This window comes from Pezoporus wallicus, unplaced genomic scaffold (genome assembly GCF_028554395.1).
Source record: "Pezoporus wallicus isolate ANWC-B61680 ecotype Strahan unplaced genomic scaffold, APGP_CSIRO_Pwel_v1 contig_6996, whole genome shotgun sequence".
NCBI lineage: Eukaryota > Metazoa > Chordata > Aves > Psittaciformes > Psittacidae > Pezoporus > Pezoporus wallicus.
The window spans coordinates 2,744,565-2,768,563 of record NW_026637899.1 but is presented as its reverse complement, the minus strand read 5'-3'; the positions used below and the strand labels follow the sequence as shown (position 1 = coordinate 2,768,563).

The 23,999-nt window shown below is 44.1% G+C and overlaps 1 protein-coding gene across 23 annotated transcripts in view; it reads right to left on the bottom strand.

Moving 5' to 3' along the window:
- CELF4 (CUGBP Elav-like family member 4) overlaps positions 1–23,999 on the bottom strand; it is a 748,158-nt gene that overhangs the window by 85,778 nt on the left and 638,381 nt on the right. For 9 of the 23 annotated variants that reach the window (XR_008972036.1, XM_057408126.1, XM_057408128.1 and 6 more), the window contains 5 exons: positions 23,403–23,552; positions 11,379–11,444; positions 9,618–9,698; positions 8,767–8,889; positions 3,502–3,645 (listed from right to left, as the gene is read on the bottom strand). Coding sequence is in view for 22 of the 23 variants with exons in the window: in XM_057408126.1 (XP_057264109.1) it covers positions 3,502–3,645; positions 8,767–8,889; positions 9,618–9,698; positions 11,379–11,444; positions 23,403–23,552 (564 nt within the window). In the remaining variant the exon portion in view is untranslated. The remainder of the gene's footprint in view (positions 1–3,501; positions 3,646–8,766; positions 8,890–9,617; positions 9,699–11,378; positions 11,445–23,402; positions 23,553–23,999) is intronic. The other 14 variants (XM_057408129.1, XM_057408132.1, XM_057408134.1 and 11 more) reach the window with 6 other exon arrangements.

Sequence of the window (23,999 nt, the reverse complement as noted above, 5' to 3'; positions counted from 1 at the left end):
TGTGTCAGGATAGGGAGGGATATAAAAGGCAAAGGTTTAAATATTGTAAAAGAAAATGAAGAATTCAGATCTAGCCTGGATGTGTGCAGCAGAAGAAAAGTTGAAGGCAAAGAAGCTTTAAATGACTTTTTTAACTCAAGAAGTCAGCGTTGTTTCTAAGCCAGTCTTACATACTACAGCAAGCTGTGTTGCTATGAAAAACAATAGACATATTTTAAGCACTTTCACATTTATACATGTAACTAGTGTTTGCTGTAGCTTGCATTCCTTACTACTCCTTCTCAGCCAGGAGGCAGCAGCCTCTGAATTGGAAAAGTCAGAGGCTTTATGACCACAGTCTGGTTTCTTCAGCATGTTCACATGCTAGGTTCTCTGCAGGATCATGGACTTCAGAAACCGGGAAAAAGGCCTGTGCCTGAGTTTGCTTCCTTCCTAAGACGCTGGTGTCTGCTCCTACACTATCCTGACAGTAGTGGTCAAAGGAGATCATTCTGAGCTGGAAATGCAGGAGAGAATTGAGAACCAAACAGAAAGGAATAAAAGTCCTTTTTTGAGATGCTGCTGTACTGACTCACTCCATTTGGACCAGCTGCTTACAGCAATCCAACAGTGAGACATGAGCAGCAAATGAAATACTTTCTGTTCCCATGGAAAAAACATGGTGACATTTTTATTCATAGAATTTTTAAAGTTTGTCTAAAGCAGGACTTCTTGACAATTTCTCAACAACCTGGGGCTAGATTCTGTTATGGCAATTTACTTGGGATCTGCATAGCAGATACATTTTAAAAGGTCATATAATGGTGGAATATCTTTCTGGGGCCAGACAGAATTGTCCCCCCAGGCTACCAGTTGGAGAGCTGTAGCTGGGTTAAAAAAAAAGTGAAACAGAATGCAAATGCTATGTCTTTACATGTTGAGTTTTGGGAAATGTTTAAGCAGAAAAGGAAAGAGTTTTCTTACTTTCAAAGTTAATAAAACCATTTCAAAATTAATAAAATGCCTTTAAGAAAAGGTAATTTTATTTTTTTAATTGTCTTTCTGAACAAAAAATTATAATAATTGGCATTTTCAATGGACTTAGCAAAACAAAGGGAAGGCCTGATTTTCTGTAATACATGTTTTTGCATTGCTTTAAAGTTGATGGTCAGCTGGGTGCAAGGGTTTGAAGAGCAGCATGACATGCTACCTGTACTTCTGCTGTTTCTGTCCTTCTGGAGGTGGTGCACATGGCAGCATTGTCAAAATGTTTGTCTGAGACCAGCAGTCACAGCAGGCACTACGGGAAAGTAAGCTAAAGCCAGAGAAAACTGGGGCTTAATCCCTGGGACCCCAAAATGACTGTACTTGGATATTCGTGTCTCTAAAGCTAACACAGGGTGACGAAGATCTACCAGCAAACTTTAATTCCTGCTTTTTCTTGCCTATGCAGTTGAGTCAACACATCCAAAGAGCCCCTTCCCTCTTTTGGGCTGGAATATCTCACCATTAGTTTTTGAGTTTATTTCATCAAGCAAACTGTTTAGTTTCTTCCAGCAAGACTCGATGTTAAGAGAAATTTCTGATAAGATCCCTTAATTCCTGCTCAGCTATCAATCACAATCTCCAAGTACCCTGAAAACAGCCATAAAAAAACCCCAAACACAACAAGCTAAATATGTATTGCAAGGATATGTGTTGCTATCCTTGTGAATCCTTGTAGCCAGAAAGCCTTAGCTAAGAGGAGGTAAGGGGAATACCTGTCCAGAAGATACTATCCCTTACTGGACTTGACTCTTAGCTCATGTCTCTATTTACCTGTGGTCTTCCCATTTGTCAAAATGTGGAGAACCAGGGTCAGTAGTCACAGAATCACAGAATAGTCCCCTAAACATTTATGATAGGAATGGCAATTTCATTGCCAAAGGTCCAACTAGTGGATATCCTAGGAGTATTACCTCTCAGTGTCACATAGAGCTTTGCTGGTCTGCTTATGTTATTACAAGCTTTCATGTGGTTAAAGCTCTGAAAAGCAGGTGGGCTCTGGAGTGAATGGAGTTAATGTCTCACTTGAATTTACCAACTGCATCTTCACACCAAACTCTTTGTCCTCCATTCTCTAGTGCGTGAAAGTGCAGCAACCCCATGACTACTGGTGGAGAATCCTGTGTCACCTCACATCAGGGGACAGAGGTTTTTCAATCAAAGGGAGAAATAGCCTATCCAGACCCTCCGTGGATGGGCAGGAGGAACTATGGATGGAGAAGGGGCATGAAACAGTTGGAAGCACTGTCTGACATGCACCATAGCTAGCAAAGCATGAGGTAAGAGTTCTGGGGAGTGAGCTGTTCAGGAGGGGAAAGGGGAAGGCAGCATGGAAGGGAAGCGTAGTGTGGAGACTGAGAGTGGCTTTAAAATCAAATGAAACTCCAGTGGGTCTGAACTCTGGAAGTTTGTCTGAGAGACAGAGTCCCAATTAGCTGCAAGTAACAGGAAAAGAAAAGCAATAGTTTGTCTGGTTGCACTTCTCAGGGAAGGTCTGCAAAGAGATGGCAGAGAACCAGGAACTGCATATCCCAGTAGAGGGCACATGGATGGGGGAGATCCACTGTCCACTAGGTGGAATGGGATCCAGTGCAGCAGGGTCCCCATGCTGCCATACTGCCATAGGGGACCCTGCGCAGCAACACCTTCGTAGACAGCAGGATCCTACTGAGACACCATGGACACATCACATGGCTGCTGGCTGGCTGAGCCCTCCTATTGCTCACATCCCTAGGAGCATCCCTAGCTGGTGGCTCACAGATGGCTCTTTCCATTCTCCAGCTGGTAGGGTTAAGCCAGCAGCAAGGCCAGAGATATGTGAGCATGGTGCAGCTTTCACACCCAGCCTCTTAGCATGGTCTATCAGCTGAGGCACAGGGTTAGCTCAGTTTGTCTGTATCTGCTGTGGTGCTGCCTGGGGTTCAGTGGCCTCAGGCCATGTCTACCTGCAGTCCATCAAGCAGCCATCCCCCCAGAAAACTAGGCTTTCAGCTGATGTTCAGCCCTTGTCCCCTTGCTGTCTAATGGAAGCTGCAATCACAGCTCTGTATTCCCTTCAACCCCATGGCCTGTTTTTCATTTTGCTTAGGTATAGAAATTCCTCTTCTGCCACATGCTCCCACTGCTGGCCCTGTCAGCACTTCACTTACCCCTCCATCCCCCTCCATTTTGCTCCATACACTTTAGTCTTTTCTACAACCTCCCCACCTCCCCTTCCAAGGGGGTACATTTTCCACCACACCACCACCAGCCTCAACACCTTGCTGCTGGTGAGATGCCAATCCTTCACTTCTAAGCAGTGCATACAACTCTGAGCATGAGACAATTAGGAGAGAAAGAGGGAAGGGGGAAAGTATTGACAGGAGTAAATTGAGAGAAATCATAAAGCTTAAGCAGAAAGAAAGCAGTTTGAAAGGTAAAGTATTTAGAGAAAGCCCCTTCCTGGATGAATCTAATTGTTTTGTTATCTTTACCCACCAAAGCATTTACTTTGGTTTGTCGCCCGATCCACAAACACTTTCGAGGAGATGACATTACCGAAAGGCAGGAACATCTGCATCAGCTCAGCATCCCCAAACTCCTGGGGCAGATGGTAGATAAACAGGTTACAGCCCTCTGGTCCTGTCAAGAGAAAAAGAAGACACATGAATGAAGAGAAACAGGATATGAAAAAGTACATGGTGATTTATGTTGTCATCCCCTCTCTCTGATGGATAAAGGGTCACCTCTAGGAAGCAGTGTGTAGGCTCCCAGAAGAATGGACAAAGCAGAAGACCAGCAGCTCAGAAAGTCACCCAGAGGCTATGCTAACTTCATTAACCTTCCCAGGACAGACACCAGGATAAAACCCAGAGACAGAGGAATGCAGCAGCGCATGTGGCCATGGAAAGACAGAATGGAGGAGCAAGAGCTAAAAGAATTCAAAAATGCCATAAATAGTTTTTTTTTGCTCCTCACAATCTCATTTAACCCATACAGTTTTGGGTGACCCACACTAACCTTTGCCTCTTCTCAGTGTCTGCATGCAGAACTTTCATTATCTTTCTTGTATCTGTGTAAGAACTGTGTAAACAAGTAGACAGATATGCACAAACCCACAGGCTTATTTTGTTCTGTAGAATTTTACATTCAACCCCCCAGCTTGACCAAACCTGAAGACTCACCAAATCTGCACAGTTTGAGCATGTCTCCCATTCTAGAGGGTCTCAAAGACATCACAAATCTTAATTACTGGACAAGAGGACTTGCCTTTTTTGCCTCAATGCTATCACATTTACTCTTACAGACTTCAGAGCGTTCATGGAAAAATATCCTGAGAGGACTCTTTAGCTGGAATATTCAGTTATGTTAAAACATAGACCTTCAGAAAATATTTGGTGGAAATTGTATTTTGGGGCAAAAAAAGGGAAAACGTGCCTCTGGTCAAATAACCAAGGATGAAGCTTTTCAGTGGGACTTTTATTTTTAAGCAAGTTGTACTTGGGGAAAAGTCAAAAGGAATGGGAGTGTCCAAGTGGTTTTGTTGACAAAAATAAACATTTAAACCCCTTGCAGTGTCCACTAGCAGAAAACTGTATAGTTTGAGGAGGCAAGGATTGGTTTCTTTCATGGTCTTATTTTCAGTGGTACTTCCAGCTGCTGCCCAGCTCCGCGCTGACCTAAACAGGCAACTTCATCTCTGCTTTGCTCAGGGGGTTAAGATGAAGGGAATAAGGTATGTGCTCATTGATGCAAAGATGATAGGACAGAGGGAAGGAGGATTTCCTCCTTACCCCAGCCCTTGTGCCTACAACCCTGTGACCTGACTCATCCAGCTTTCCCCCATTTACCTCTGGGACACAGTGTGGGGAAGGAAAAGGTTTTTTAATACTGTTGTTTTCTTCATCAGGGCACAATTACAGTGTCATAACACAGCAAATTACAACTTTGCTTTTCCTGTTAGGGAGAGGAGTTCGCCTAGATGCTCCCACCTTTTATTAGCCATTACTCATCCCCCCCGGCTGGCAGGAGAAGTACAGCGAAGTCAGGATTCTGGCAGATGCCCATTTAAAGCTCATTAAAATTCCTGGGCCTCAGCGTGATTGAAGTCACAGGCTTTCCACATTTCCTTTTGGATTAATGGAAAATGAAGCCCTAATGAATATTTGCTAAGCACAATTTTCCCCACTAATTTGCTAAAAGGACTGTCACGAAGGAACAGCTGATCCTTTGCATCTTGTGCATTTCCTAGAGGTCGTGAGGATGGTAACAGGGTTTCTTCCAAATGGGGGGGATAGTGGGATAATTAACTAATTAGGCACCCGGTCATCTGCTTAGCTAAATTACATTTGAACCTCAGTGGCCCACAATCAGGCTCCCCTATTTCATGCCAAGTTTTTCCATCCTCCTCCTCCTCCTGTCCGCCTCTTCTTTAGCCTCCTCACAGAGCAACTATCCCTTCTCCAGTCCTTGCTGCAGTTTATTTCCACAAAATGTGGAGTTATTGGCATGGTAAACTAGATCTGAAACAGTCTGAAAGTGTTAAACAAACACCGACCCCCTTAGGTGTCTGTTAGAGTTGACAAAATTCTGCCCAGGAGAAGACCACAGGCCAGAATAGCAGGCAAAAAATCATTCCTTCATCTGAACACGCCCCAGAGCACTTCTGCTGTGGGATTTGAGATGCACATTATAATAGAATGGGTAAAATCTTGGCTTTGTTGTAATTAGTGGCAAAATTCCCACCGACATCACCAGAGCCAGCAGTTTGCTCTGTAAAACTGGCAAATTCTTTCAAAAATACCAGCTGCATTTCCTGGGGTCTTGGATGGGTTGTGCATGAGTAGGGATTCTGCCTGCGTGTGCTGAGAACCACCTACTAAGGCATAAGGCAGACCAGGAGGCACACAATTTCATCTACACCAGGTTTAAAGATCGGTCCCAAGGAGAGAACAACCCTTAGTTCACCTTGAAATCAGCCTTGTTTCGCGCTCCTTGGAGACCGAGAGGAAGAGACCAGGGAAGATGTGGAAAGGCAGAGACCACCCTCAAAGCCCAGTTCAGCTCTGAAATGTGTCTGGGAAAGCCATACTGCTGCTTCCCATATCAACTCAGACATTCAAGGCCAGACTTGCTCTGTTCCCAGCTACAGAGGGTTTTCAGTGATTTCCAATGCTGAAGACTCCATCTGCTACTAAGAAACAATATGGGGTACTTTGGTTTGTTTTACCGTCCTCACATATGAAAATTCTGCCATTAGAATTTAACAGGCAATTTCTCGTTAAATCTATTCATCCATAACTTACCTATCACAGTTAGACTCTTTGATAAAGAATGCACAGAACAAGATCTGTCTGCCTCAGCTCTTCTACCTTGTGTTTTGTTTTTTTTTTACTAAGTCAAGTTAACCTGGGCACTCTGTGGAAGACTATATGCTTATATGTATGACAAACTCTTCATATATATTTTTAAGAATTTAAAGGCATGAGTTGTTCATTTCAGAATGCTATGAAGACCTAACTTAGCTCTCAGCATATATATGCAATGAGCTTTAAAGGACTCTGTTAGGGTCACTGAGGCAAGAGGAAGATCACAGCTGGTGTGGCAAAACCTCAGTGACAGAGTCCAACTATCTTGATGGAGAGAAAGGTATGCTGAGTTCAAGGCCAGGTTGGATGGGGCTTTGAGCAGCCTCGTCTAGTGAAAGGTGTCTCTGTTCATGGCATGTGGGTTGGAAGCAGATGATCCTTGAGGTCCCTTCCAACCCAAACCATTCTATAATGCTTCTGTACTTATCAGAGATTGGAATACTTGGCAATTCAGTGCTGAATACAGTACTAAAATTATTTACATGTACTTTGGTTTTCAGAAGGGATGTAAGTCAGCTCTAAATCTAACCCTCATGACACATCATGAGAAGAGTATCAAGGTCCATTTCTACTCTGACACCTGCAACAGCTCTTATTTTTATGGCTGTAACTTATAGATATTTCTGTTCATTAATACACAAGAAGCACAGGTAGACCTGATTCAGACAAAAATGAAAGAAAAGGTTTAAGGAATACACAGTTTATGTATAGTCTGTAAATTACAGGCAGACCATACTGGCCATGTTCTTCATGCTCATTGTTAGTTTGTGGGGGGTATATGGTGGACAGCCACAAATCCAACCTATCCCTGCATGTCCACTGTCGACATGAGTAAACTTCATACGCATACCTGTGCTAACATCAGCTATCTATTACTGCATCCTCAAGACCAAGAATCAGTGTTATAAGGAAAGATTATGACTAGTCTTCCAACAGTAATAAAAAATGGGTTGTCCCATAAGGTTGCATGAAGTCAGTCTGTAGTCCTTTGGTCAGCTGCACACCTCACCTCTACAACAAATACTCAGACGCTGGAATTTCATTGCCTGTTCTGCATCTGCTTGCTGTTCAGTCCCAGCATGTTTGAGCACAGAGCATACGGGAGTCACAAGCCTGCAACACTTTATTTTAGTATCTAAGTGTACTTATAGTTTTAGAAGCTATGTCAAGATGAATAATACCATTCAAATTTAAAATTAGTCCCAAGTTTTGCCTGGTTGATGTGGCCTGAATCAAGACTTCATCTCTATGGCTTTGATCATTCTGAATCTGTTCCACCCTATGTGCCCCGTCAGCTGCTGGCAGCCTCAGTGCTTCTATGGAAGTAATGACGAGTCTCTATAGGAATGTTGCAGCAGCCAAGTGGCTCCGGGCTTGTTATCCAACAGGGATCTGGGAGCGGAGAATTAGCATTGTTATTAACAATGTGATCATCGATGTTATTGTTGTGGTAGGGCTGGTTCATTAACGAATCAATGTTTGTGCACATCCTTGCAAACATAAAGTACTCTTCTCAGCACTGAGCATTATTATTATTAGAGTTCCCTCTTGCTGTGTTTTCCTGTTAAGGGTTAGAGATGCTTAAAAATCTCTGCTAAAAAGGAGTGTCGTGCCTTAGAGATTCTCCCTTGAACAACCAGGAAAATGGAGAACACTGCAGGAAAATGGAGAACACTGGGAATTGTGACCCGTATCGGACTGGTGGTTCATCTCCTATGTCTGGTCCCCAACCATCCTCGGTATCAGCTGCTTACAGGAAGAAGTGAGGAGTTATGAGACATCTTGTCCACTGGGTGACACTCACCGTCAACCCACAGCAGCACACCATGCATTGGAACACAGGGGGCTTTGGGAAGTGGGTCTTCAAAGTGTTCACAGCACTCCTTTGCTTCTGACGGTTCCTGGTGCAATGCTGTGCTGAGCAATGATCTGCTCACCATTTTGTCCTGTGCTTAATCTAACCCCAGTAAGTAATAAAAAGCAAAGTCCTTCAGCATGGGGGAAACATCTCTGTAATGATACGTTAGGTCTGTGCATCTGTTCTCACAGCAGGGACATGTACTAGAGCTAATCAGGAGCTGGAAGTTGTGTTCCCCAGGAAATTCTGACATCGAAAAGAAATTAATTCCAAATTAGATCGAAATGCTGACATTTCTAATTTTCTCACAAAATGAGATTTTTTCCCCCAAAGTAGTTCTAGTCCACCAGAATATTTTAGTTTGATGGTGTAATCCTGATTCATTTCATTCTTACTGTTACACTACATTAAAATATTAGATGTCATTATATATATGTAATAACACATGTATCATAGAGTATATCCGAATTAGAGATCTACTAGGGGATAAAAGTTAAAATGTAATTATTTAAAATGAGGGTCTCTAAACTGAAGCACCTGACTTAAATGCCTCACTTAGGCAAGCAGGGTCCTCTTGTCCAAAGGGAGCAGTGATTCTCTGGAGGATGACTGGGACCACCTGAGCGGGTTGCCTCTGAGGATCCCACTGCTCCCCACTGCCTGTAAAGGGAACATCACATGTCATGGTTGCCCCCAAAAGTATTTATATGCAGTAGTGGGAGATTCACGTCTCCTTACAATTCATGTCTCCAGTGAAGCCATCCAGTCCTGCGGCCTAGATAACCCAGATCTTTTTATAGTCAATGTAAAGAAATAGGTACTTTCACTACATGATTCATTTCCTCCTGATGTAGAGATTTTGCTCTAAAAGGGCTGATTGGTGTTTCCAGATTATCAAAGGGTGCTGAAAGGACCACATCAGCTCCTCTAAATAGCAGACCCTTGTTCTCTAAACAGCAGGTGTCTGAAATCACGTTACTGGCTTCCAATAAAAGGCCACCAGTGCTCTGTTCCTTATTAAATTCTTTATTCCAACAAAATTGCTTTTTTTATCCACATTCTTGTCACTTCTCTTGAACACAGACCACCACTGGACATTACTGCCTATGCTGCTAGGAGGTCTTTCCACGGCCCATGCACATCAGCATGCTCCCCTTCTGGAGGACTGAGGACATCTCAGCCACAATTGCCCATGAGGATGTTCCTGCATACTACTGTTAGTGACAATGGTGCTGTGTCATATATGGAAACAGGGAAAGGAGTCAGTGGGCCAAGGATTCAAAGAAATTGGGTGTTTAATGGATACTTCTCTAGGTGTATGAGGAGCAGAAACAATGTGGTGAGGATGGTGTGTTGGGGACAGAAAGGAGGACAGCCTGTTTACTCACCTTCTCTCTGTTGCTGTGGGATCATGGGAGGTGGCTGTGGGAAGGCTTGGCTAATCTGGCCATAAGCAGCAGGATAAGCAGCTACAGGGGAGAGAAAGGGAGAGAAGAAAGAGGAACAGATTTCAGTGCTGGGAAGCAAGGAGGTTTCATTTTTCATTTCGAGGAGTGTATGATGGCTTTGAAACCAACATACCGAGCTAGAAGTGGGCTTTCCCCTGCATTTTTTCTCTATGGAGGGCAGCCTGAGATATGGCAGAAGAACTATGGCTGTGCTCCAGGAGGTGCCACATGGCCCTGAGCACCCACCCTCCCTTCAGTTTCATCAGCAATAACACTGGGGACAATCATACCATGTAAATGGGGGTCTCTGCTGAGTTCTTTCCCAGCAGAGATGTGTAAGCATCCCAGATGGTACCACAAACACATTCATTCATGAGCTCAGTGTGTAGATGCCCATGCTGACAGCCACGCAGAGTGCATGCACACTTTTCTCTGTCTAATCTCTCTCGCACTCTGGTTAGTTCATATGCTTATAAAAAGAGTTCACACGTGTGTTTCCTCCTTTACTCGAACCTCCATATACCCACACCGTATAAGCACAGTTGCACATATGCTCTCAGACGTACATTTTCTTTCACGTCCATAGAGACTTCCTCCCTCCAACACAAACACAGTGGAAACAGTGTGCAGCAATTAAACAGTTTTCCCCATCTCGGCTCCCCCACCAAGAAGACAAGGGGAGCCATTCACTACCACAGATGGTAGATGATGCGCCTTGCTGCTAAAAATACAAAGTACAGGTCACCTGTGAGCCCAGAGAGAGGGGGATAGGGGCCATGTGTGTGCAGAGGGGTTAATTAACAGCTCAAAGGGTTGAGCTGCTTCCCATCTATCAAACCTCACAAGCAATAAATGACAATAACTAAAACACTGGCAAATGAAGCCCTACATGAAGAATTAAATTAAGTTTCCAGATACAGTGCTGACATGAGATAATAGCCATTCCTCAGTGGGAGACCACAATTGCTCCAGTTACCACAGGAAATAATTACTTTGGGGTGGCAGCTTCCTTGCAACGCTGGCCATGGACACCTCGTGAGGGAAGGCTGAACACAGTGGGGTCATGGTCTGCACCAGGTCACTTTGGCTGGTGTCAGTCCATCAACTGCAAAGGAGCTGCTCAGCAGACAGGGCGATGCGAGTGGAGGCTGACTTACTGTGAGCTGTTGAGAAAGCTGCTGAGAAGCCAGACATATGTCTGCATAGCTCTTAAGTAAGCCTCAAACTACATAGCTGGGGTATGACTAATGTAGACGCACCCTGAAACATGGTTGTATGTGGAGATACCATACCCTGCCAGGCACAGCAGCAGTGGGTTTGCAGGGTCCGGCTGCCCATCTCACCTCCTCACTTCAGTACCAAGGAGACCTGTTACAGAAAGTGGCCTCCAGACCAGTGGGCTGACTTGGCACTTGAGCACTGCTCTAAGCAGACCGGACCTGGTCCTGCCAATGAAGCTGCACCAAGATACAGGTCAATGGAAAACATTCCCTGAGGGAAAGGAGGAGGTTGACCCCACTGGGAGAGAAGGCAAGGGGCTATATATTTTCACAAGAAGTGCAAATTTAACCTGACAGACTGTGGCCCCCAGCTTGCCCCTATCACCAAACACCTCCCTTTCCCCAGGCTCCTCGGGTGTGTTCAGAGATTAAAGGCTTTACAAAAGAGAAAAGTTTATTGAGAGAAAGTGTTAATACTAACGACCTGCGTACTGCTGCACTCCAGCGTAGGCTTGCTGCAAGGGGTCTGCTGCAGTGGGGCTTTGTGCTGTGGAGACACAAGAAAGAGAAGGAATCAAGGGGTTAAAACATGACAGGCACTCTCCTTTTCCCCTCCCTATCAGTATGTGATGTGAGACAGACAGACAGGGGGCTGAAGGTCCCAGAATGGGAGCAGCTCACACACTCGAAGGACAGGACAACACAGAGCCTCCCCATCATATCCAGCAGGGCTCTGTCACCCAGCCACCAACCACCCTGTGACATTTGGAGCAGAGGACACAGACACACAAACCTCTCCCTCCTTTCCCAAGCTTAAATTATGGAGCCCACCTCTGATCATGTGCATTTTTGGCATGGCAGTAATGAACCCCAAAGAGCCCTCATCTTAAGCCAGGACTGACGCTGCGCTAGGTGCTGTGCAAACTCAGATCTCAGTGACAGCTACAGTCACATGGAACTTTCAGTCAGAGCACAAAACAAGAGGGGCATAGCAGGAGGAGAGAGAAGAGAACAAAGCAGTGGCTCCTGCCATCCTAACATCCCTTCGAAGGATTGTGTTACTGCCAGGCAGCCCCCCATGACAAAGGAAATGCTGCTTGGAGGGGAGGAGGATGCCACTTGTCTGCTCCAGGGAGGATGCTGTGCATCGCTGCATAAGGCATGCAGTCCCTTGCTGGCTTCAAAGTGCATTTTCTCTCTTTACAAGTGTGCATTCCTCCCCCTTAAAAACTGTTTATTTTTGAGAAACTTTGAAGTCTACCTCAAATACAACCAAAGCTAGTTAAGATTTTTGTTTTCCTTTTCCCCTTTGGTTGATAGGGAAAGAAAGAGAGAAAGGTGTTGTATGAGCTCTTTCTTTATCTACAGCAATAAAAAATTTAAAGCAAAGCTTGGCTGAACCTCCAGTCCAAATGTCACCTTGGCCCTAATATTTCACTTCTTGTTATGAGTTTAATTTGTATTTATTGGTGCTGCACAGTTCTACATTTATGTGTTCCCTCCAGCTTCTTACTTGGAGGATAATCCCTTAGGGAGTTGCTATTTTCCATCCTTCACCCCACTTTTTTCCTTCCTACTGGCACAGAAATGTGGCTGGAGGGAAGGGCTTGGAGGGTGCAAAGGTGTGGGAATCTTGGAAGGGAATCTGGTGCATTTATCTATCCAAGGAGAGACACTGGCTGTATGCAGAAATGTGGGGAGGTTGGCCCATGAATATTACAGGACAGAGGGAACATGGATAAAGTTCTTTCTTACAGATGTAAATGCCAGTGCAAAGCTCATTTTCAAAGACCCCCATCAATCATGATGGAAGCTTGTAAGATCCTGCACTTTTCTTCTGAAATATGAGGAATCTTGGGAAGACCAAACTTTGAGGGGGAAAACCTAATTGCTGGCTAAGGCTCAGAGGCTCCTGCTCGTTAGGGCATAACTGAATCATAAGGTCTTTGAGGATGGGGAAGTCACAGGAAGAAATAGGTGGGACTGCAATATTGGGGAGCCTGTAGGACATCAGTGGAAGGCATAGTAGAAATGCAAAGCTATACCTTTAAAGAGTAGATATTCCATGAAACTGGAGGAAATGCTTAGAAAATGTAAAAACCATTTCCACTTATTCCTGTAATCTTGAAACAACTAAATCCTGTTCTTTATAATCTCTTCTCAAAATTGTTTTCCTCTAAAACAAAACACTGAGCATATTGCTCCAGAAGAAAACTGAATGGCTATGAAAGGTTAAGTGATGCACCAGTTCTTGCACCCTTTTGGGAGAATGGATTGTAATATCTTGAAACCCCAACGTGACCAAGTCCTGTCAGGTAGAAGATATCTCCTGAGGAAGGTGAGGATATGAGGTAAAGGGACAAGTCTTTTCAAGACTATGTATTTCAGAATGCAGTAAAGGAGATGATCTGCTGTATCTGCCCTGAAAGCAACTGCCTTTCCTTGGTTGCACTCAGTAGTGTATAGAGCTAGGAGAAGAAGCTGTCTCTGCTGCTTGGGAGATACACTCACAGCATTTCTTTCCTCTCCAGCTGCGGCTGGATCAAGCATGCTCATTCTCTGCCTGCTATGCTGATGATTAACAAAGATTGGCTCTGTTGATATGGATAGTCACTGAGCAGTACCTGTCAGACTGTGGTCCTTTCCCTTGTTCCCTGCCTTAGCGGGGAACATGTGGGAACTGTTCACTCTCTCAGCCATAGCTGAGTGTACGTCCTTAATAGGGCTGCTGGGCTCATGACCTAGCTCCTTGCCTTACCCCATCTATGTATATCTCACCTGCCTTTGGAGCTATACTCTGCCCATCATAACTAAGCCGTTCTGGCTAGGAAATATACACTCAAAATCACCTTTAAAATTAAATATTAAAACTGGACAAATGCTTTATTTAAAGGGTTTGGGACAGCAAGCCTTTAAATGCAGCCTTCTTCCTCTCCCACACTAAGCTTTTAGATTTCATTATTTTCCTGCGTCTTAGGAACTTGTCAGCAAGGGTAGTATCTAACTGGATGTTTCTTTCTCAGGAAGCTGCCTTGTATCCTAGATAACACAGGAAATTTCTTCCAGCTCACAGTACATGCATGATAGCAGGAAGACTTTTCCCTGGCTTTAACCAGCTTTGTTCCAAGCTGGGAATCACTTAGTCGTAGGTGAAGAACGTCAAGGTGACTGATCTAAAGCACAAGACCCTAGCACTGACACAATCATTCCTGGGTGCTTTTGAAAAGGAGCAAATAGAAAGCATTCCAGAGCTGTAGGAAAAGACAGCACAGGGAGCAGCAATCCTCTGTGTTTTACTTGTAGTCTCATACCCTACCTTGGCTGTTTGGGAACAGCAGTTGTGGTGAGTCACCACCTGCAGGAATTTAACTTGGCAGCTCTTAAAAACAGAAGTGATGACCTTTTCTCCCTGAAGAACTTGCCTTCCTTAGCTTGAGGAGTGCATTTACTCAGCCAGTGAAGATGTGGTTTCAGTACAGTAGATGTGCCCATGCTGACCAACACGGCCTGTGAAGGTGCAGGGACACAGACTTCAGGGCCAGCTGGGTACCCCGGCACGAAGCCAAGGTAGCTTGGGCAGCCATGAGCATATCTTCATGCTGCTGCTCACTCTGCCAGATGAATTAAACCTAGCGAAGGGCATAACTGCCTGCACTCCCAGCTGTAGTGTGGATGAAGCCAACGGCTGGTATTGATCCAGAAATCTCAAGACACAGATTAAAGGTTTGAGGAAGTCGTGGCCATGCTGTGTTCAGCAAAGTGACAGTCCTCCTACATACTAATGACCCATAAGAAGTTCAGCAAGGGACAAGATGTATGAGGGACTCATGATCCAGAGCCAAACTGCCCCAGGGATTATGCAGGATGGAGCAGACCATGTGCTAAAATTCAAAGTGATGGGGAGACATGAATCATTTCTGTGTTTCCACACAAGGACATGATGAGGGAAGGTGGCTTTATTCCTCCATATGATATGTATAACCTAATAGGGTTTGCACCCCTGTGGCCTTCACACAGCTCATGCTTTGATAAGGTAGGAGTTACCCTTCGTCAGCTACCCTTCCTCCCCATCCAGCTGGCCAGTCTTCTCTGTATTGCAAGTATTAGTTGAACACGGGCATGTGGGGCTGGGAACAGACCCCAGCTCCTCTGCATGCTGTCTGTGCCAGGGTGTAAGCCCACTGTGACTCAGATGTAAATAGCTGAGTACGGGCTTGTACCATCTATAGGGATACAGAAGACACCAGATGAGGGACATGGATATCGTAAAGCACATTAAATGGGTTTTTGGACCAGAACTAACATGTATCTAGTTTTACCATCATCAAAAGACCATGGATATGCTGGTGGCAATCTGTGCAAATATGCCTATAGGTTGACATTTGAAATAGCTTTCCTTGTGGTCAGACTCATGGAGATCTTATGTCCAACATACAGACATTTAAGAGATTAAACATGATGTAAAATGTGCACTGAGGATCAGCTGGTGAAGTGAAAGAAGGAGAAAGGCTGCTGAGAGGCCAAAGGACAGCTGTCAATCACATCAGCCCTGCCGAAGTTAATGTAGCCTTGCTGCTTTGCAGAAGCTAAGGATCTGGTCTTGCCAGGGCAAACTAAAGGTGTACTGTGAAAACAGATGCTAATAGTAACTTCATTTGGCAGCTCAGGGCAAGAGCTTTATCCCTGGACATCATCTTTATATTAATTTGATCATTTCCATATCTCCATGGGAAAAATCCTGCTCAGACACAATTGTCTCTTTGCAAGACGATTCTGGCCAAGATGCCACAAGGTGACCATGGCAAGATAACCTTCCATAAACCTGGAGACATAAAACAAGCCAATGACCTACTATATGGCCATAAATATAAATTTAACGAAGGCAGCACTTATTCATTAGGCAGAAGTCAAGAAATGACTCCCTAGTCCTTCAAAGAAAGTAGATCCTTTAATGTCACTTTCCAAATCCTCTGCCCGATGCCAAAACCCAAGGATGATTTCCCAAGTCAGCATGAAATACCAGTGCTTTAAAATTAACACCAGGAAGCTTTCTTACTACTGATATATCTCGAGATTGAAATCAAACTTTTTAAAGGGGCATTCAGCTAGTGTTAGACCTGACATTTAACTTTTGTCAGAGAACGAAAGGATGGAGGTAGCAGAATGAAGCACGTTGTTAAAAATAAACAAAACCAGTTTAAGTGATGTTCTATAAAGAATCCCTCCTGAGATGCCTGTAACCCAGGTACAGTGTCTGGCTAGGAAGAGCTGTTATATGGGTGCTCAGGTCATAATGGCAGTAGGGGACAGAGGGCTGTTATGGGCAGGGGTGTAAATCAGGAGGAGCTGCACTGAGGCCAGTGGTAGAGGTGGGGTAAAAGGATGATGATTACTGTCCAAGCCATCAAAAAGGGGCCTTGCATCCCCCTCAGTGGGGTATGGGATAGTGTCAGGATATGAGAAAGCCAAACAATTGGAGAGGCCCAGTGCTTCTGAGAGACAAAAGCAGAGGCTGGCACATTTTCAGCCCCTAAGATCCCTGGGTTTTCCTTCACTTTGGTGGAAGGAAGCAGCAAACCTTACACCTACATGACATCCTCTTCGGTCCTTGCTTCTGATTGCCTATGTGTTTCCCAACAGACATGTTTTATTCCATCTATATCATTCTATTTTGTAGCGTTGCTCCCTGCAGTGGTCTACAAACACATGTTAACACCCAGATCCACAGCTTTGTTCTCTGACCCATTTATTCTTTTCTCTCACTGCCCTGGAGGTATTTTACACCTCTCTCAGGAGTTGCAGCTTGGCCACTGTCACCTCTGGGAGGGTGGATGAGGTGGAGGATGGTCAGAGGCTGTGCTGTTCAGTCAGTGGTGAGGAGAATAAAAAAATGATAGGAAAGAAAATCTATGCGAAGGCCAGGGTTAAAATAAATAAATAACTAACTGAATGGGAGGGGTCTATTCACCTTCTCCTTAAATCCAATTTAAATCACTTTCTACAGCTCTAATCTATATCCATAATTACATCATTTCGTACAACAAGCTTGAGAGAGGTCTTAAGAAATTTATGTAGATTAAAATTCATGGGTGCCATAGTACAGATTCCATATTATTAAGATTGATTAGGACAGCTGATGCTGTGATTAAAGAAGCCAGCGTTTACTGTTGTAATTAATTAGGTATTCAGACACAACAATAACTGCAATAACAGAAAGAATGTGCTGATCCGGCAGAAAACAGAAACTGATCCTGTGTTTTATAGTCTTGTTTCACCATTTAGAGGCTGGACACCACTCAGTCAAAGACATGTTGTCCCATACTTTCTTTTCCCTTACCTCAAAGGAACAAGAAATCCAGGGCATTCTACTCCATCCTGTTAGTTGGAAAAACCCTTTTAGTAGCATCCAAGGTATTGTAGTTGCTTGTTTGGGACAACATATGGGCCTACTATAAAATTCATACAATTCATTCCTGGAAATCAGGATTATGTTTATTATTTTCTTAATAGTCCCACCCCCAAGCCCCATTGTTAATAAAGCCCCTGCTGAGATGGATGTTTTGAAAAAAACATGGCAGGAGTTGTGTCTTTCAGTGAAGGGATTCCAGTGGGCAAAGAAAGACACAGAATACTTAGACATGCAGACTGGTGGAGGTGGCTGGCCAAGGTGACAAACTAATTCAGCAGCAGAGCCGGGACCACGATCATAAAGACAAAAGTCAGGGTCAGGTTTTAAAAGCTATTAAGGCACTCTAACACCATATTGTTGGGGAGCTCAGTTTAAGTCACTTTTAAAAATAAAGCTGAAGGTCTTAACTCACTTAGATGCTTCTGAAAACATCAGCACAGAGTCTGATTTGTATATACACCTTCTTCCAGATCAGAGGGGAAAACACTTTGGCTCTGGAAAGGCTCACACAACTGCCTTAAACAACCCCATTCATTATGGCTGCAGCATGATTGTTGGAAGTACATGGCATCATTAAAGTAGCTTAGACTACAATTGAAGATGGCAACTTGCTATTATATTTTTAATGAGTGCATTCCTTCACTTATTTATTTTACCAGTACATTGTGGTTTATGGCATGTGGCAGATTGTTACAAATAGGTCAAATAAATGCTTCCTGGTCATAATGATGTTTCAGGTGCTCACTGTTGCAGTTCTGGAACTGCTTATACAAAATATGAATTGGAAAGCTCCCACACAGAGATTTAGGGTGGACAAACACAACATAGCCAAAGATTTCCAGTAGTAACTTAGCCTCTGGACCACTGTAAGGTCTTCTCCAGGAGCAGGCAAGTCAATCATAGAATGGTTTGGGTTGGAAAGGACCTTAAGATCATCCAGTTCCAACCCCCTGCATTGGCAGGGACACCTTGCACTAGACCATGCTGCCCAAGGCTTTGTCCAGCCTGGCCTTGAACACTTCCAGGAATGGGGCAGCCACAGCTTCTCTGGGCACCCTGTGCCAGGGCTTCACCACCCTCACAAGAAAGAACTTCTGCCTAATGTTTAATCTAAATCCCTCTCTGTGAGTTTAAAGCCATTCCTCCTTGTCCTGTTGCTACATGTCCCCTTCTCTTCCTGCACAAGTGAAGCTCTGATCTTGCCCGATGCCCCTGGATGGTGTCTGTCATGATCAGGACTGGTCCAGAGCAGCCACCCTGCCCATCAGCAACACTGCTAGCCAGTTGAAAAGCTAATAGGTAAGCCTGTCATATTAGCCTACCAGCAGCTCCTCTCCTACAAAATTAGCTTGTGTAATGATAATAATTACAGATGGATTTTGAATCCTGTCTCTGCTGGCAATGGGTGAAGTTGGTTGCTGCCTGATAGCAATTTGTTGAGCCAAGGAAAATGAATTGATGGTCTCGGTTCAGTTCCTAAGACACGAGTTTCTACAGCACAGGAACTCCCCCGTGGGAGACACCTTCACTGCCAATCTCAGCAGTGGCCTGTAAATATGTGGGCATAAAAGCTTGGCTGCCCATTCGTACTGTCAGCTAGTCCTCACCTGAGAGGGCTGAACCCCAAGTAGGGCATGGAGTGGAGTTGGCTGTCTTGCTAGCCCAGATGTACCCACAGTGTAACCAAAGAGGAGTGGGGGAACCTCTGCTGTCTCTGTAGAGAGGACAGACAGAGCTAGTCCTGGCAGTGGTGGGCAACCACTGTGTGCCTGTGAACAGTAAAAGAGATGACACGTTTTAATGTATTATGAGCAACTGAGGGAACTGCTTTTGTTTTCCTCAGCAAATGCACTGAAGCACTCAGCATCCTGGAAAGCATTCCCTGTCTGAGCCTCCACAAAGCTGCCATACCACTGGTCCATCCCTGGCTTGGGTCAATCTGGACATCCCTTGGCTCAGGAGGAATAATTTTGTCTGGGAGCTGTTGGATGCTATGGGCACATCAATGGGAAGAAGACCGTAAAGCAGTGCTCACTCTTTTCTGAGGGTCCTGCTTTGTACCTCCTTCCAGTTCCCCCCATTTCACTGCTCCTTTGACAGCCAATCCCTCCTCTATTTTGCTTACTGCCCCTTGGTCTCTTCATTTTTTTCATCTCTCCCTCCCCTTCCCTTTCAAAGGAAGCTTTATTTTTGCAAAGAGCATTTCATCCAGTCTCTCACAATGCAATCCAGTAGGGCAGAACCTGTTACTGGAGAGCAGAGTGCTGATGGTGTGAGACACAGTACAAACCAGTGCAGATGGTCTCCACTGTTATTGTACATCACACACTGTTACAAGAGAGGCACTGGGCAATGGGTGGGTAAGAATCTTTGGCAGAAAACCACAATCCCTGTTACTATGGTTAATGTGGAAACGGCAAGCGCTCTTGCGCTGCTGAAAGTGACTCACAAGATCATGGCACAACAGATTATGCTTTTTTGTCCCAACTATATGTTGTGACACATTGCCATGTTCAATAGCTCTGCAAGCTGAAAGACTAAAGGGTTGGCATTAATACACAAAAAGGTCAGCTCTCCAAAGGGGCTTAGACTAGTCGAAGGGGAAATATCTACTCCCTTCTGTTCACGCCAAAAGGTGCACTGTGAGGCATTATATACTGGCAGAGCTTGGAGAAGGTGAGAGCATGGCTTGCTAAGAGTATGCCTACAGGAATGGTTTTCTACTGCTACTGCACGGACCCATAACCTCACCAGAGCCATAGAAAAACCTGATTCCTGTATGGCCTGGGGCTGTGATCAGAGACTTGGTGAGTGGGGACTTTCAGCCTACCCTTGTCTTTGCCTCAAAGCCATGGATGGTTCAGCAATCACATGCTACCATGTTTGTCCCTGCTCCAGACAAAGGGAACCTTAAAAAAAAGAGCTCAGGGGAAGATGGGAAAAAAAAAAAAAAAGGAATGAAACTACAGAGTAAATACAATTACATGATATGGACCTGTTTTTATAGTGCAAAGACTGTGCAGTTCTGGAGTCCTTTAGGTGCAGCACCAAAAATATTATAGCTAGACACAAAGGTGGATGTGTAGACAAACTGCACAATTAATGGGATTTATTTGGGTCTGAATTATGTGTATGTCATGCCTCTACAGATTTTGATAGTTCTGTTTTTGCTATTTTCAGGCAGCAAAGAACATTCTGTTACAGAATAGAATGGTGTGAGCCCACATTTGAGATTTTTGTGGAGTATGAAAGAGTATCTGAGAGCAAAATTCAGGCTTTAAACAATATATGGCAAGCCACAATCATAGCAAGACTATGGTTATGTACATAATACTGCAACACTCTTAGCCACTTCCAAAATGAGAAATATACCATAAAATAAAGTTGTTTGGAAGATGCTGACTTTGGATGGGGACTGGCACGGTCTTTTCTTCTCTATAATGTTAGTGCAATTACATGCTGAGCTTTAATATTTTATTTCTACCCTTGCATTTGGAAGCACCAACATGCAGAATCACAGGGCAGTGCCAGTAACAAAAGCTACAGCGGAAAGTGTGAAAAAATCCCATAACGAACAATGATGGAATAAGTTGCCCAGTGATGAAAATTTCTTTCTAACCCCAAGCAATTAGTGGCTGTCTTATATCATAAAGCATAAAGGTTTGTGTACTTCCTACATTTCTGTCCAGTCTAATATGGCTGTGGATGTTCTCATTACCCATATAAATGTCTAATTCATTTTTTAAAATGCTGCCAAGCTTTAGGCCTCAATAAAGCTTGTAGGAAGGAGTAATGTTTGGGAGAGTGCATAAATGCTCATGAGAAGGGAGAAAGTAAGATGGAGCAAACACATGATGCTCATGAGCTACATCCAGACTGCTACAAAGGAGCTTGCTTTCAGGGTTTCATTGCTGGTGTGGACTGGCAGAAGTAAACTGAGAGGTGAGGGAGAGAGCTTACCACTGTTCCCTTTACACCTCTGCTATAACTTCAGATGTCATTAACTTATAGGGAAGCTGAGCACCGAGAAAGACCAATATATTGCTGAAGACACACTGACATAAATTGAAACTTTACACAAAGCAGACTATTTGGATGTCAGCTTCACTGGTAGAAAGGGGCCTCTCTGCATGCAGCAAAGTGGAGCAAGACTGATTGTCACCTTTCAGTGTGCTGAGCTGCTGGTATTTGTGCAGGGATGTACTGTGAATTGCTGGCTGAGCAGTCTCTCCACAGCTCAGAGGGAATCAGACTAAGGCCATTGACTTTTATATAGTCATGGATGAAATACCTAAATGAAAGCTTGCTTTAATTATGGGGGGTAGTTTGAGATAATAGCAAAAGCTCAAGTTGTTAAGATTCATCTAGAATGACCATCTTTTCTCTGATACCTTCAGTAATGGATCATGCAAGTTTACCTAAAAAGAGCTAGATAAACCAGGAAAAAGATAGGAATGGATGAATAAACAGAGAGATGATAGACTGGCAAACAGACAGATGAACAGTTGAACAGATTGTTGTATTTGTAGAACCTTAGAGACAGGGTACCATGGTTGAGCTCAGAGAGCATAAGGGCTCTAATGTGTTCTAATGCCTCCGTAAGTCTCCAAGAGCTCCCCATCCCTCTAAGCTACCACAAACATGTATATACATGCCTAACTTTCAGCACAGTAAGGCACTTGATTTCAATTCTGCTTAAAGCTGAGCTCATGGCTGAATGTCTACAAAGTGTATGTGGGGAGGATGATAATTATTTTACAGTATTCTTGGTATATCTGGGCTTTGTTGCATTCACAAGGTGGCTTTTTTTCAGTAACACTGGACTGTAACTAGACTGTAACTTTTGTATTTCTATGTTATGTGGTATTTTTCCTTGCATCTCACAAAGTCCCCTGTGATATCGAATCGTCTGAGTTTTCAGGACCGGTGAGATTGAAAGAGTTCTTTTTTTTAGGGGTTTTGTGGCCTTTTTGGCTGGAGCATCTAAGTCAGTATTTGATTTCCTAATAAATTAGATCGATCGACGTGTGCCCCAGAATAAAGCACTCTTTTGCCAGCTGGTGGCTAGGATAAATTAGTTACATTTACTTAAATTTTTACTGTTATAATTGTTATCATTATTATGGGTACAGTGATAGTGAGGAATGTCTTCTTAGAAGAAGTATGGCTTGGAGTAGATGGCTACCTCAAATACTGAGGATGCTGAAAAAATGTGTTTGTTTGTAGGCGTTTGTTAAGGTCTTGTAGACTACTGAATTCTTCGTTATTACAGCATCAGCGTGTCCATATATATAAGTATGGGTATAGAGGCAGGTATGTATTCTTTAATGTCCCTCATTCATTTCTGACTGCCAGGGCTTGCAAAATCACTCCTTCAGCGCTGCCATCTTTTGAGCTAGTCGCAGTCTGTATCCCAGCAGCAGTTCTCTGATGGTGTGTCACAAAGAGGTGAAACTGAGCCCATTCTGTGGGTGTATTAAAGGTGCTTCAGTCTCCAGGCCAGGTAAGGCAATAGGGTTTGGATGCAGTGAGCATTTTGGAGACCAACACGTGCTACTTGCACACATAGTCTGGGGCATGGAGCAGTTTTGGTCAGCAGTCATGTGGACTCCCTGGAGTCAACCTCTCAGAGCCATCCAATGCAAGGGAATCCCAGTAAGAGATACTGATGGTGGGTGCTAGGAGATGCAAACAGGCTTAGCACAGCTCTTTCAAGGTGAGCCAGGAACAAGACCTTTGGAAGTGCTGCTGGGAGATCTGTCAGTATGAACTGATCAGGCTCGGACTGAATTTTAGCTAAAGCAAAACATGCTGGGTGTCCTGATTGTATTCAGGCAAGTCACCCAACAGATGAGTACTCAATTCTTTAGCATAAAAATTTTCCACCTACAACATGCTGTTGATGCTTCTCATCCAGATTTAAGTGTATAACAACTGCAGCTCGGTAAGATCTAGCTACACCAATAGTAAAGTAAGCCGCAGTGGTGTGCGGTGTAATCCTTCTCAGGTGGATCATGCCAGATGAAGTCTGTGGATGTGGACAATCTCCCTAAGACTGACAGAGAAGGCTGTGGGCACAACACTGGTCTGACTTACCTGGGTAAGGGTGAATGCCATTAGCAAACACGGCTTCGGCGGCGGGCTGCCCATTAGCCTGCGGCGGGAGGCCAGTGAAACCATTCACCCCAATTGGAGATGGGATGCTAGGCACAGCTGGTGCAGTTATGCCAGGAGGCGTGCTTCCACCTGCAAGCGGGGAGGACACAAAACCAGAGCTTGTGAGTACTGGAAGCAAGAACTGCATAGTAAAAATACACAGAAATCTTCTGATAATAAATGAAAGATCTCCCAAGCTGTTGTGCAAAGAAAGGGACTTCTTGCCAATTGTTTCTCTGTTTGGAAAGCACTTAAGAAAGGCTTGCAAAACTTTCTTCAACAGAATGAAGGTTTTGCTTGGTGATCAGTCTCTCTAGGCTAGATCCACAGCTAACATCAAGCAATAAAAAGTATAGAAATATGACCCTTCCTCCTCAACTTTCTCCCTAGAGTATTACCTGTTTAAATTGCTAAATAAGCAGATGTTTCTTTCCTAGATATCATTTAACACCAGAAGCAAATTCTCAGTCCCACCTTTCTACAGCAATCCCTCTCAGTTTCTCTTTGGAGATGTCAGCTTTGCGGGTGTACTGATTT